At 48.5% G+C, this 14,291-nt stretch overlaps 1 protein-coding gene across 1 annotated transcript in view; it reads left to right on the top strand.

The window, feature by feature from the left end:
- ARID3C (AT-rich interaction domain 3C) overlaps positions 1-9,431 on the top strand; it is a 113,268-nt gene extending 103,837 nt beyond the window's left edge. Inside the window, exons 4-8 of the mRNA XM_083575707.1 lie at positions 396-579; positions 1,441-1,685; positions 3,434-3,703; positions 7,378-7,467; positions 8,458-9,431. Of these exons, the coding sequence (XP_083431833.1) occupies positions 396-579; positions 1,441-1,685; positions 3,434-3,703; positions 7,378-7,467; positions 8,458-8,594 (926 nt within the window). The 3' untranslated portion in view covers positions 8,595-9,431. The remainder of the gene's footprint in view (positions 1-395; positions 580-1,440; positions 1,686-3,433; positions 3,704-7,377; positions 7,468-8,457) is intronic.
- The last annotated feature ends 4,860 nt before the right edge of the window (positions 9,432-14,291 follow it).

Here is a 14,291-nt window from a genome sequence, read left to right as displayed (position 1 = left end):
TTCGGCGTATTCCATAAGCTTTTCTTGCCATTCTTACTCGGTTGGTATTTTATCGCTTTTCCATCTTTGTGCCAATAGCATCCTTGCCGTGGATGCATAGCTGTCAAAGTTTCCCTTTTTTAAAGGGAAATGCCCTTATTCCAAATAGGATTCCTTGCAAGAAAAGGGAAAAGTTGACAGCTATGCGTGGATGTAGCGTACATAAAAAGTTTTTGTTTTCCCTTTGGCAGATCTTGAGACCTAAAATTCCTAACCAAAAGGCTTCTGGGCTTTTAACAAAGGCTATCTTAAACATTGTTTTTTCCATTTCATTATATATCATTTCCCAGTAATTTTTAACTATTTTACAATTCCACTATTAACATTTGGCAACCTTGAATTTCCCCTCTCCCCAGGGACTCCCGTGAACCGCATCCCCATCATGGCCAAGCAGGTTCTGGACCTCTACACCCTGTACCGGCTGGTGACCGAGAAAGGGGGCCTGGTGGAAGTCATCAACAAGAAGATCTGGCGCGAGATCACCAAAGGCCTCAACCTGCCCACCTCCATCACCAGCGCTGCTTTCACCCTCCGTACACAGTGAGTGGCTTGCTGTCCCGCAAAGAGGCGAGGGGGCTCTGGAGGTGCAAATGACTCCGAAAAGCTGGTATCGCTAAATCAAAATCCATCCGTTTCCTTGAATTAATTAAACGGAACAGCTTTAATTGGATCTTGAACGTCTGCTTTGCATTCTATGGTGTTATTTAGCGTGTCATGAAAATCGCTGTTCTGAACAATTCTGAATAGGGTAATAATAATAATAATAATAATAATAATAATAATAATAATAATAATATTTTTTTATTTATACCCCACCCTTCCTGGTTCAGAAAACTGGGCTCAGGGCGGCTAACAACAAATTTAAAACACTTAATTGATGCTACAAAAAAACCAGCATAAAATACGGTATAAAACGTGAATAAAAATTAATTCAGAATTCAGAAATCAATTTAGGGGGAAAATCCATCCAATAAACATTAGATGATCCCCAGGGCTAGCTGGCTGAATTAGTGCTATTTGGGCCAGCGAGGAGACCAGGGGGGAATTAGCTGTGGGATCCCAGAGCGGGTAATATTCATAAAAAGGGGAGAGGGAGGGAAGGAAAGAGAATAAAAGATCAGGCTGAATTCAAATTAAAGGCCAGGCGGAATAGCTCTGTCTTACAGGCCCTGCGGAAGGTGGTTAAATCCTGCAGGGCCCTGCTCTTCTGGGACAGAGCATTCCACCAGGTTGGAGCCACCACTGAGAAGGCCCTGGCGGAGGATAGTCTGTGGGTAGTGGGTGAGTTTATGAAACCGAGGGGAGGGGGTTGCCTGGAGAAAGTTTGGGAACCGCTACCCTGGCACTCTAACCACTACCCCATGCTTCCTCTCTCCCTTTCTGCCTCCCTCCGCATGCCAGGTACATGAAATACCTCTATCCCTACGAATGCGAGAAACGGGCGCTCAGCTCCCCCGGCGAACTGCAGGCCGCCATTGACAGCAACCGGAGGGAGGGGAGACGGCAAGCCTTTGGGACCACGCTCTTCAACTACTCCCCGGTGGGGACGCCGGGGGTCCTGGCCTCGCCCAAGATACCGCTGCCCTCCCTCACCATCTCTGCGCACAACTGCAGCCAGATCAACCAGGTGCACACCATCAAGAAAGGTGAGGCAGTTGGGGATAACTCCGACTGAAATTCCCAGGTGTCAAAAAAGGTTATTTACCGTATTTTAATAATAATAATATTTTTTTATTTATACCCCACCCATCTGGCTGGGTTTCCCCATCCACTCTGGGCGGCTTCCAACAGAACACTAAAATACAATAATCTATTAAACATTAAAATCTTCCCTAAACAGGGCTGCCTTCAGATGTCTTCTAAAAGTCTGGTAGTTGTTTTTCTCTTTGACATCTGGTGGGAGGGCATTCCACAGGGCGGGTGCCACTACTGAGAAGGCCCTCTGCCTGGTTCCCTGTAACTTGGCTTCTCGCAGTGCGGGAACCGCCAGAAGGCCCTTGGCACTGGACCTCAGTGTCCGGGTAGAATGATGGGGGTGGAGACGCTCCTTCAGGTCTACTGGACCGAGGCTGTTTAGGGCTTTCAAGGTCAGCACCAACACTTTGAATTGTGCTCAGAAACGTAATGGAAGCCAATGTAGGTCTTTCAAGACTGGTGTTATGTGGTCTCGGCGGCCGCTCCCAGTCACCAGTCTCGCTGCCGCATTCTGGATTAGTTGTAGATTCCGGGTCACCTTCAAAGGCAGCCCCACGTAGAGTGCATGGCAGTAGTCCAAGCAGGAGATAGCTAGAGCATTCACCACTCTGACAAGACAGTCCACTGGCAGGGAAGGTCTCATCCTGCGTACCAGATGGAGCTGATAAACAGCTGCCCTGGACACAGAATTGACCTGTACCTCCATGGACAGCTGTGAGTCCAGAATGGCTCCCTGGCTGCGCACCTGGTCCTTCAGGGGCACAGTTACCCCATTCAGGACCAGGGAGTCCTCCATACCCGCCGACCCCCTGTCCCCCCAAAACAGTACTTCTGTCTTGTCTGGATTCAACCTCAATCCGTTAGCTGCCACCCACCCTCCAACCGCCTCCAGACACTCACACAGAACCTTCACCACCTTCACTGGTTCCAATTTAAAAGGGAGGCAGAGCTGGGTATCATCCGCGTATTGATGGACACCCAGCTCAAACCCCCTGATGATCTGTCCCAGCGGCTGCATGTAGATGTTGAAAAGCATGGGGGAGAGGACAGAACCCTGAGGCACCCCACAAGTGAGAGCCTTTCTGAACACGGCGCAGGAGGAAGGAGCGGAACCACTCTGGTACCCCATAATTAAATACAATATACTCCCATAGAGACTACCTTACACCGCGTTTAAAACCAAAATCGCATTTGGATAGAAACTGTTTCTCAGGCGGCTAGCCCTAGTCTTAATAACCCTGGACCTTCTTCCAGAAGGCAGAAGCTGAAAGAGATCATTTCCGGGGTGCGCACTATCCTGCGCTATCTCTGCAGCTTTCTTATGGCACCTGACAGCATAGATTTGATCCAAGGTGGGAAGAGCGCACCCAATTATTCTCTCCGCAGTCTTTACAACCCTGGACAGCATTGTTTTTCCCCTGGCCGTGCAGCTCCCAAACCACACACACAGACCATAAGTTAATACACTCTCCAAAGTACAATGGTAAAATGCCATCAACAGGTCCTTTGAGAGATTATTTTTCCAGTGGATTCTCAGAAAATATAACCTCTGCTGTGCTCTCTTCATCAGGTCTTTGCTGTTTTCTCCCCAGGTTAGGTCATCCTTGTATTGCAGGGGGTTCGACTCGATGCCCTTTGGGGGTCCCTCGCAATTCTTACGCTCTGCAATTCCTCCCCCCCTCTCTTTTCTCCCCTCCAGAGGAGAGCATCCTTTCCTCCGCGGTCCCTGGCCGCCTGGCCATCCCCGTCAGCTTAGCCGGCCACCACTTGGTGGCTGCGCAAGCGGCTGCGTCTCAGGCGGCCGCCCTGGAGCAGCTGCGGGAGAAGCTGGAGGGGGGCGAGCCCCCCGAGAAGAAGATGGCCCTGGTGGCTGAGGAGCAGCAGCGCCTGGTCCAGCACGCCCTCCAGCAAAACCTCCTCGCCATGGCGTCGCAGTTCCCGGTCAACATCAAGATCAACAACCGTGGAGGTGAGAGCCTTTCCTTGCGTGTTTGGATCGCAAAGGGTGTCTGCAAACCCCTTCTCTCCACAGGGAATTCTGGGAAGTGTAGTTTTGTGCCAGGAGGATGGCGTGTCTTGGGATCTCTCCCCAAACTACAGTTCCCAGGATTCTCTGGGGCAGCGCAGCCAGAGAGGGCAGTGTCCAGAGCATAGCTGTCAACTTTCAGATTTGAAAATAAGGGATCAGCAGCCTCACCTGTCCCAGGGACAGTCTACGGGATATCTAACAATCCGGGAAAGCAGCGGGAAACGGCGCTGGAATAAGGGAATTTCCCGCAAAAAAAGGGACGGTTGACAGCTATGGTCCAGAGGTGACTGGGATCTGTAGCTGTCGTCATCATCCATTGTATTACCTGCTCTCCAGCAGCACGTTCCAGGGATGGTTGCAAGGATTTGAAAAGCAGATTGCTGTCACCAGAGCAGGCCCTGAAAATAATAATAATAATAATAATAATAATAATAATAATAATAATAATAACAAAAATAATTTTATTTATACTCCGCCCTCCCCAGCCAAGACCAGGCTCAGGGCGGCTGACACCAGGTATAAAACAACTGATTGAAATACAACTTAAAAACAAAATTAAGATACAGCATTAAAATGCAGCTTCATTTCAGTAGGAACTCAAATCAAGAACTTTTTTGGGGATGAAAACGTCAAATCTTCACCAAGGCCAACTATCCAGACTGGTCCTACGTGAGCCAGAAAAAGCCAGGGAAGTCCCCAAATAGAAGTTCCATCACAGAAGGAGAAAGGAAAAAGGAAAGAGGGGAAGGGGATCAAGTTGATTCCAAGCCAAAGGCCAGGCGGAACAGCTCTGTCTTACAGGCGCTGCGGAAAGAAATCAGATCCTGCAGGGCCCTGGTCTCATGAGACAGAGCGTTTCACCAGGCCGGAGCCAGTGTTGAAAAGGCCCTGCCTCTGGTTGAAGCTAATTTGACCTCCTTAGGGCCCGGGACCTCTAGGGTGTTGTTATTTATGGACCTTAAGGTCCTCCACGGGGCATACTGGGAGAGGCGGTCCCGTAGGTATGAGGGTCCTAGGCCTGTATAGTTTTCCACACCTCTTGGGTGTCAAGGGGCAAGGCAGAGGGGGTGCGTCTTCAGCATTTGTGGAAAACTGTACAGAAACACGCCTCTGGTGTTCCACAGTTCCACAGTTTAGGGGCTGTCACAGAAAAGGCCCTTCTGCAAGCAAAAAAATAAAAATACTTTGGCAGAACTACCAAGAAAGGCTTCTTTTTTCTGATCTTGCAGTATCATAGAGTTGTAGAGTTTGAAGGGACCCCGGGACACCTAGTTCTTGAGCTGAGATTCCTCTATTGCAGTGGGTTGGACTAGATGGCCTTTGGGGGTCCCTCGCAACTCTGCAATTCTAGGATTCTTTGACTTTGGAGAAACACTTTTGCACCCCAGTGAATGTGTCTGGGTAGGAACGGGTGTGGAGAAATTAGTAAGTTAAGAAAGCAGGTGAAATTGTGCAGGAAGGGAACTTGCACACTTTATTTTGCCAGTGATTTTGATAGCGTGGAAGTGAACTGTGCTTCCGGAGAGCAGGGCCATCGCTGACAGTGCTGGGGAGGTTATTCTAGGGGTCTGTTCATCCAAGAAACAGACTCCTTTCAGCAAGGATCTATAAAACAGAGCACACATGCTAGAATCAACTTTGCAAAAATGATGTTTCTTGAGGATTCTCAGCTCCCGTTGTTAAGCTACCTTTTGCATCACACTTCAAGCCTCTTCAAAGCGCTTCATAGCCATTATTGTGCTACAACAACCCTGTAAGGTAGATCAGTATTACCCCCATATGGTAGATGAAGCAAGATTACTTCCTTATTCACCTATATCACAAAATTTACCCATCGCTTGCTTATGGAAACCTCCTGCCCAAAGTGGTTTACAGTGGTACCTTGGGTTACATACGCTTCAGGTTACACACTCCGCTAACTCAGAAATAGTGCTTCAAGTTAAGAACTTTGCTTCAGGATAAGAATAGGAATAGGGCTCCGGCGGCACAGCGGCAGCAGGAGGCCCCATTAGCTAAAGTTGTGCTTCAGGTTAAGAACAGTTTCAGGTTAAGAACAGACCTCCAGAACGAATTGAGTACTTAACCCGAGGTACCACTGTACCAAAAAGAAGAGTTTGGATTTGATATCCCGCTTTATCACTACCCTAAGGAGTCTCAAAGCAGCTGCATGTGCAGGAGCGGAGATGCGAACCCGGTTCACCAGATTACGAGACTACCGCTCTTAACCACTACACCACACTGACTCTCAAAAGACAAAACTATACAATTATTGCAGAGAAAAATGAACAACAACGTTTTAAAACTTCTGAGATGAGGCAGGAACCATTCTACGTATGTGGTGGGAGTGCAAAGAGATAGTGAGATTCTGGGAAAATATCTATAAGAAACTGAAAAAGATGTTTAGATTTTCATTTGGGGAAAAAACCAGAATCCTTTCTCCTAGGAATTATGTCAGAGGAAATAAAAAGAACGGTCAGAGCAATATTTATGTATGCAACTACGGCGGCAAGGTTATTGACAGCCAAAAATTGGAAAAGCAGCAGTGTCCCAACTAAAACAGACTGGTTATCTAAAATGATGGAATACTTCCATATTGCCGAACTAACAGGGAGGATAAGAGGAGATATGGTACAAAACGTGAATAGGGAGTGGTCTATCTTTAAGGAATACATCAAAATTTATGTGGAAAAAGTAGAATTTCTGACAGATACTGAGTGAATCCAGAAAATGACGAGAGTGAAAGGAGAGCAAAGTCAGGATAGAAGAAGAGATTAAAAAAACAACGAGATGTGTTTAAGCTAGTTGGAAAAATAAAGTAGCGTAACAAGAACGGCTAGAAGTCAAGTCACTTGGTGTGGGGTAGGTGTGTAGGTATGTTGATATGTACAGTATAGGTAGGTATTATATAGAGTAATGTAGGTATGTTTTTATGGATGCGGGTGGCGCTGTGGGTTAAACCACAGAGCCTAGGACTTGCTGATCAGAAGGTCGGCGGTTCAAATTCCCGCGACGGGGTGAGCTCCCGTTGCTCGGTCCCTGCTCCTGCCAACCTAGCAGTTCAAAAGCACGTCAAAGTGCAAGTAGATAAATAGGTACCGCTCCAGCAGGAAGGTAAACTGCGTTTCCCTGCGCTGCTGGCCACATGACCCGGAAGCTGTATGCCGGCTCCCTCGGCCAATAAAGCGAGATGAGCGCCACAACCCCAGAGTTGTCAGCGACTGGACCTAATGTTCAGGGGCCCCTTTACCTAGGTATGTTTTATGTTATGAAAATAAGGTAGTGTGTTATGTATGTGTATTGTGTAAATGTATATGTTTTATATGTTAATTAAAAAATTAAGGGGGAAAAACTTCTGAGATGGGTGAGTAAGGCTGACTTAGTGGCAGAGGTGAGATTTGAACCCAAGGCTTCCTGGTTTGCAGAAGAGTCTCTGAGCCGCTTTGCCGCAGGGACTTGAGCTGTGAGCTGCTGGCCCGTCTCACTTTGATGAGCAGCCGCCAATCAAACAACGGGCTTGGGTTGTGCAAAGTTGTGCAGGGCTGGCTCTGGGCTCCCATCTTCCCCGCCTCTCCCTCCCGAAATCCCTCTATTGGCATTTTCTTCTCCCCTTCCAGATGACAGACAGGAGGCTGCATTGAACCTGTCCAGCAATGGCATTAGCAGTATCAACATGTCAATAGAAATAAATGGAGTTGTCTACACAGGTAAATAGAAAGGGGGGGCTGCTTCACTCGTGTAATTGCAGCCGGGAAATCCAATAAGTTATAGCTGCGGCCCGGCTGACGACCTTTCCCTCCGACCCTGATGTCTTTGCTACGATAAAATCCATCATCGTGAAGTCGCGGGGCCTGCGGTGTGCAAGAGACTGTCCTTTGCCCAGGTAGGGGCAAGAATGCATGCGAGGAATGCCAGGCACCCGGCTGGCAATTTTGGACAGGTTGTACCTGAATGTCCCTCAGATTCGGGTGCCCTGGCATGTTACGTTCACCTGGGGCGCTCGCCTGCTTGTCCGGCCTCTCCGGCAGAAACCTGCCTTTCTCCGTTTTGTAAATAATACGAAAAGTCAAGTTTCTAGCCCTTATAGCTTGCAGAGACTGAGCTGAGGACGAGGGCAGTGCAGGAGCCTTCTGGGCAGTGACGGGGCACCAATGTGTCCTAGATTTGCTATTTACCTGTCTGCTTTTCAGCTGTGATCTCTTAGGTAGAAGCCTAATGTCGGCAGATTCAGGCAGATAAATGATTTTAAGTGATATCAAACAAACACAAGAGCAGGGCTGAAACGCTTCCTTGAGTTTACAAAAAAGGTATGAAAACCTCAATGACAAGTTTTAAACATAGCCCTATTTAAGAGAACATTATAAACCTTAAATGATTTGAAATGATTTCCAGCAAACTCAAAACATTTTAGCCCTGCTCTTGAGTTTGTTTGATATCACTTAAAATCATTTAAGGTTTATAATTTCTTTATTTCCTTCTGAGGAAACGGATTAGTTCACTGAAACGAGTTTTGTAGCCGGCATCTCGTTAAGTCTTTGTTGAATTCTAGGTTAATCTTTCCTTAATTTTTTTTATTTTTGTTATTTAATTCAATTCTGTAGTCGATTATTTCTCGTTTCAGGGATTTTGTTTTGTGTAAGGACCTCCTCTGCGGCAGATGGGAACCGCTGTAACCTTGGCCTCTCTTCTCCCGACAGGTGTGCTGTTTGCCCGGAGGTCTGGCGTCGCCAGCAGCACCCCGAGTGCCCACAGCCACAGCAGCCCCGTGACCTCGCAGAGCCAGCTGCTGTCCACGGCGCCACGGGGCCACACTCCGGCCAGCACTTCGCCGTGAGGGGAGACGTCCCGAGAGCCTCCTGCCTCCACCCCTCGACCTGGCGACCTCGGGCGGCAGAGACAACGCCACAGTTGCCCTGTGCCAGGGCCCAGCAGAGGGCACCCAGGGTTGCGGCTGAGTGGGGCTGGGTGCTGCAGCCCCATCCTTTCCTGGGGGGTGGGATTTCTGGGCAGGATGGAACGAGACGCTTGAGCAGAGAGCTTTGGAGAGGACTTGAGGGGACTTGGAGAAGGAGGAGGAGGTTGGGGAGACCTCGAGGCCGGACTCTGGACTCTGGAGAAGACTCAGCGGTGGGTACGGGTGCTTCCTGCATCCGCTCCCCTCCCCTGTCAAACACGCACAGTTGTATACCCAGCACAAGCATGCTGTTCGCACACACAACACCTCACATCTTCGACAGGACATCGCTCAGGGCTGGGCAGCCCTCGTGAGACCGAGGCCTCGCTCTCGCCTGCCCCATGCCAGGCTGGGCAATGCCAGGGGCAGAGGTGGGTGGGGCCTCAGCACTGGCAGGTGTCATTCCAGGCACACAGGTGCCAGAGGTCTCTGCGCCCACGTGCGGGCAAGCAAAGAGACATCGCCAGGCACTCAAGGAGGGCATGGAGCAAAACTGGCAAGGGGAGAGTCTCAGGGGCCAGGGAGAGAGGCCCGAAAGGGTGGATTTGGCCCTCAAGGCCTGGCCCACCTCACCCCGGACATTCTCTCTCTCACACACAGTGGCCCTCCTCTCCCTTCCGTTGACGGGGTCTCTTGCCCTTTCCAAACCACAACTGTGGGGCATCAAAAGCACTTGGGGGAGATGTGAGGTGCGCAGAACCCCAAGCCTGGCGTTGAGTTTAGCGATAGCAAGAAGGGAAGGGGGTGGATGTGGGAGAGGAAGCCAAAGGGATGGAGGCCGAGGTGGCAGGAGAAGGTGGCATGGAATCAAAGAACGGGCAGGCGAGGCAGGTGATGGAAATGGAGCATTTCAGGAATAAGACAGCAGCTTCCAGGGTTGGGGCTGTAGATGAGTTGCACTTGATTGTAGAAATTGCTTTTTCTCGCACCCAGCCGCTGTGGTACCCAACGGCTCCCCAAACGCTGTACCCTTTGCAAGGTGCCTTGGCGATGCCCGCTGGTCACTTCCATCCCTTCCCCTCCTTGCTTTGCCAACCCAACACGGGTGCCTCTCCTTTCCCCTCGTGCAACACGCCCTCCGTCGGGGAGCAAGCGCACACGGGTGACAGATAGCTGACCTTGGCGCACTTTCCTCGTCGCCACCCTTGGGGAGCTGGTTGGGGTCAGGCTGGGTTTGCCTCTCTCCCTGGTTAGGCTGCCATCGGGGGTGGGGAGCAGGGGTGGGTTGGGTTGGGGGGGCAATCCTTTGGAATCACTGGAGGGGTGGGGGTCCGGGTGGGGTGTCGGGGAATCTCTTTTTGCGACCATGCAAGGTTTATAGAGACGTACCAAAGAAGGGATCGAGTTCATCTACCTCATGTTCTTTTGCAAAAATGTGCCAACGGGGGGAAGTGGGGGTGGGTTTGGGGAGAGGCAGGCCAGACAAGCTGGTGACTTGGCCTGCTTCTGCTGCCGCTGATTCTGCAGCCGACGGGAGCTTGGCTTTTGGTTTGGTTTGAGACAATCCTGTGCTTTTGACCAAAGAAACTCTCCTCTTCCCTGCTGAGCCACTCGCTGCACGAGATTTCATCTTCCCAGACGGACGCTGCCTCCGGAAAAGGACATTTCAGGACTCTCTGGGAAATGCGGACATGGGCAGAGGACGGGACTGCGGGTGGCGTGACTGTTTTTAAGCTCTTCTACCAAAGATGGGATGCATTTGGGCACTTGGTTCTTCCGCCGCGGGAATGGAGGCGGCCAGCGAGCTCATCTCTTGTCTCTCGTTTTCTGTCCTCCTTTTCCTGGCAGCTCCAGACAACCCCTTTGCTCTTTGTGTCTAGGTGGTGCTTTCCCGACCCTTCCTGCTGCTACTGCTCCCTCCTGCTTCCCCCCTCTCCCTTTCCCCCTTCCTTGTCTGTTTTTGGAGTCGATCCAGCGCACTGAGTCGGGAGCTGGGTCCTGGCGCTCAGGGGAATGAATGCAAGTACTGATGAGATGGAAATAAAAGCAGAAATACTTTTAAAAGATGCATCGGAGACGAGTGATCTTTCACAGCAACAACCGTGCCCTACTCCCCGGTTGCTCTGAGGGTCGCCCCCTCTCGGCCTGATCCCTTAAACTGTTGGGTGATCAAGAACCGAGAACCTGTAACCTTTGACCAGCAAAGGAGGTTCTCTACTGCCCAGCCCATGTTTAATAAATAAAAACATAAATGATTATAATACCATTTTTTAATAGAATATGTCCCAACATTTCATGCCTGGGCACCTTGGGGCAGCTCAGAGTCAGGTAGCCGACGAACCTTAATGATGGGATGGAACAGGAGAGCACTTGGAAATAAAAAGGGGATATATAAACAGCAGAGGAACTGCAGGATCCGGCCCATGCTAGAAAAATGAGTCTTTTTGCACATTGACTATCACGCACACTGTGGAATTGCCCCCCCCCCAAAGACACGAGCTTGGGTGACTTTGAAAGAGACTGTGGTGTAACAGAGTGTCAGACTAGGAACTGGGAGACCAGGATTCGAATATGAAGCTCACTAGGCCAGCCACAGTCTCTCAGCCAAGCCTATCTCACAGGGTTGTTGTTGTGGAGATTAGAGGAGGAAGAGGAGAACTGCTTGTGCCATCTTGAGCTTGGAGGAAAGGTGGACTATACATGTGGTTTTAAAAAGGGGCTTGAGACAAATTCGTGGAGGCAGCCAAGGCTACTGGCCACAATGGATTTGCCCCCTTTCTTAGTGCCTGCTAGACTATCACAATTAAATGAATGCAAAGAGAAACACAATGATACTTCCACACCATTGTCCTGGGATGTCATTTTCATTTATGGGTTTCCCCGTCTTGTCTTTAGCATCAGAGGTGATTTACAGCAATACCATTACCCCTTCCACGGCAAGTAAACAGAAAGAATACTATTTCTCTGTGTTTCGGAGGTGGTGGCATTAAGATCACCATGAGACTTTGGCCGCAATTCAATTCCAGGGCGGGGGGCAATCCAGAGAAAGGGCCCCTCTCCTTTTTATATTGTGCGTTCCTGATTATTTGTGCTTGGGATGGTATCGGGGCTGTTCTACACGACCCCCCATTCCATTCTGATTGCCCCTGCAAAATTTCAGGGTGGGGAAAAAACTTATTGTCAAGTGCAAAAGTGTTTCTCTGGGCAGCAATAATGCAACAAGTTGGAGTAGAACCACAATGAAAACAGACTGGTGTGTGGATGGCTCAGTGTAAACCCACCACAAATACACAACGGTTGCATGGATGACATCTTGCACAATACACTTGCAATAAAACGCTGGTCTCTTCTGTTTGTCTTGCTGCGTTTCCCCACAGATTTAGGGTCTGTTCATTTTTTTAAAAAATAATATTTATTAAAGGTTTAAAGATTACAGAAAAAAGAAGAAAGAAAAAAATGAAAAATTAAATAGAACAAATCAATACCTTACAATACATGAGAAAGAAAAACAAAACAAAAAACAATACAGTAAAACAGAAAAAAAACAAAAGCAGTTAAAAGCACATCCAATATTTCCATATCTTTATCTTTCATTTACTTGTTTCATTGACCTCCTCACACCTCCCTTTTTTGTATTCTAATTCAATTAGCTGTTTCAGCAAATCCTTTCCATCTTACTCAATTTTTATTCTATAATTTATCTTAACCCAATCTAACCTTAAAATTTCCACTTTAACCCATTAACAATCTATTTTTACTTAATTCTTTATAACATTTCTGCTAAAGCCATGTAACTTCATTCCAGCATCCTTCTAACATTCATTAATTTTGCAGTATTTCTGTAAATAAACTTTAATTTTTTTCCAATCTTCTTCCACCAACTCTTCTCCCTGGTCTCGGATTCTGCCAGTCATTTCCGCCAGTTCCATGTAGTCCATCAACTTCATCTGCCATTCTTCCCGGGTGGGTAGATCTTGTGTCTTCCAATACTTTGCGATGAGTATTCTTGCTGCTGTTGTAGCATACATAAAGAAAGTTCTATCCTTCTTTGGCACCAATTGGCCGACCATGCCCAGGAGAAAGGCCTCTGGTTTCTTCAAAAAGGTATATGTCAGGGAACTGCCATCGGAACTAGAGGAGGAGGAGGCGAGGCTCCATAGCGATGCTGGAGAGGGGCCAAGCAGGGAGAGAGGCAGGTCTCCTGTTGGGGAAGAAAATCAGCGCAACACCAGGGATAGAGGGGGGCCAATGGGGGAAGCAGAGAGCAGGCTCCGGGACTCTTCACTGGACACCAGCGGGGAGAGCACAGGTCCTCCGCTACCCACGCCCTCCCTGCGCAGAAGACTTCCACGCAGGGAGAGTAGGAGGAGACTGGGCGTCAAACAACTTTTATGTTGGAAAAGGTTTAAGAAACGCCCACTGACGGATTCTGCCAGCGACTGAACAGCCACGGAGTGGATGGCTGTCCAGTGAGAAATGGTTTAACCAGCCAACCTAGCCCAGAGCGGCGGCAACTTACGCACAAGCAACCCCTAAAGCCATTACAGTATATTTAAATACCTTTTTCATTTCATTATAAATCATCTCCCAGAAAATCTTAATCCTTGGGCATGTCCACCAAAGGTGAAAGAATGTACCTTCAGTCGCATTACATTTCCAACATTTATTATCGGGCAAATGGTAAATTTTTGCAAGCTTGACTGGTGTTATGTACCACCTGTAGATCATTTTCATTAGATTCTCTTTTAAGGCATTACATGCTGTAAACTTCATACCTGTGGTCCATAACTGTTCCCAGTCAGCCATCATAATGTTGTGTCCAACATCTGTTCACATGGGTCTGTTCACATTGGCAGCTTGGAATCATAGAATTGTAGATTTGGAAGAGACCCTGAGGAGCATCTAGTCCAACCCTCTGGAAAGGCAGGAATATGCAGCTGTCCCTTACAGGGATCAAACCTGCAACCTTGGCATTATCAACTGAGCTATTGCTGGAAGGTTCCTCTGATCAGGTTCAAACTAGACATTCTGAGAACTCAACAACAACACCACAAACTGGCTTATAAGTATTCAAACAACAAACATACTAAGGCAAATCCCGTGATTGATCCATGTACAGTGGTACCTCGGGTTACAGACGCTTCAGGTTACATACGCTTCAGGTTACAGACTCCGCTAACCCAGAAATAGTACCTCGGGTTAAGAGCTTTGCTTCAGGATGAGAACAGAAATCGTGCAGCACAGCAACAGCAGGAGGCCCCATTAGCTAAAGTGGTGCTTCAGGTTAAGAACTGTTTCAGGTTAAGAACAGACCTCCAGAACGAATTAAGTTCTTAACCCGAGGTACCACTGTATACGGCTTTGTGTTTCCAACTCAAGACCCATTGAAGAACATCTCCTCCAGTTCAATCTTTGAAAAACAGCTTTGGAAAACTTTTTCATGTTCTCCAGTGTGCTACCCTTGCCGTTGTGGCGGCACGGGGTTGCCGTTCCGTGATTGGACTTAAACTACTTGTTGAACGGTTCATTTACCCAGTCTGTATAACGTTTATTGCACATGTAACTTGCTAAGATACAGTTGTACATTTATCCACTCCATACTTACAGTATCTCCAGGCTTTGTCTTGCACGTGGCAC

Source organism: Podarcis filfolensis (genome assembly GCF_964270895.1).
Source record: "Podarcis filfolensis genome assembly, chromosome: 11".
NCBI classification, from domain to species: Eukaryota; Metazoa; Chordata; class Lepidosauria; order Squamata; family Lacertidae; genus Podarcis; species Podarcis filfolensis.
This window is presented reverse-complemented; position numbering and strand designations above follow the sequence as displayed.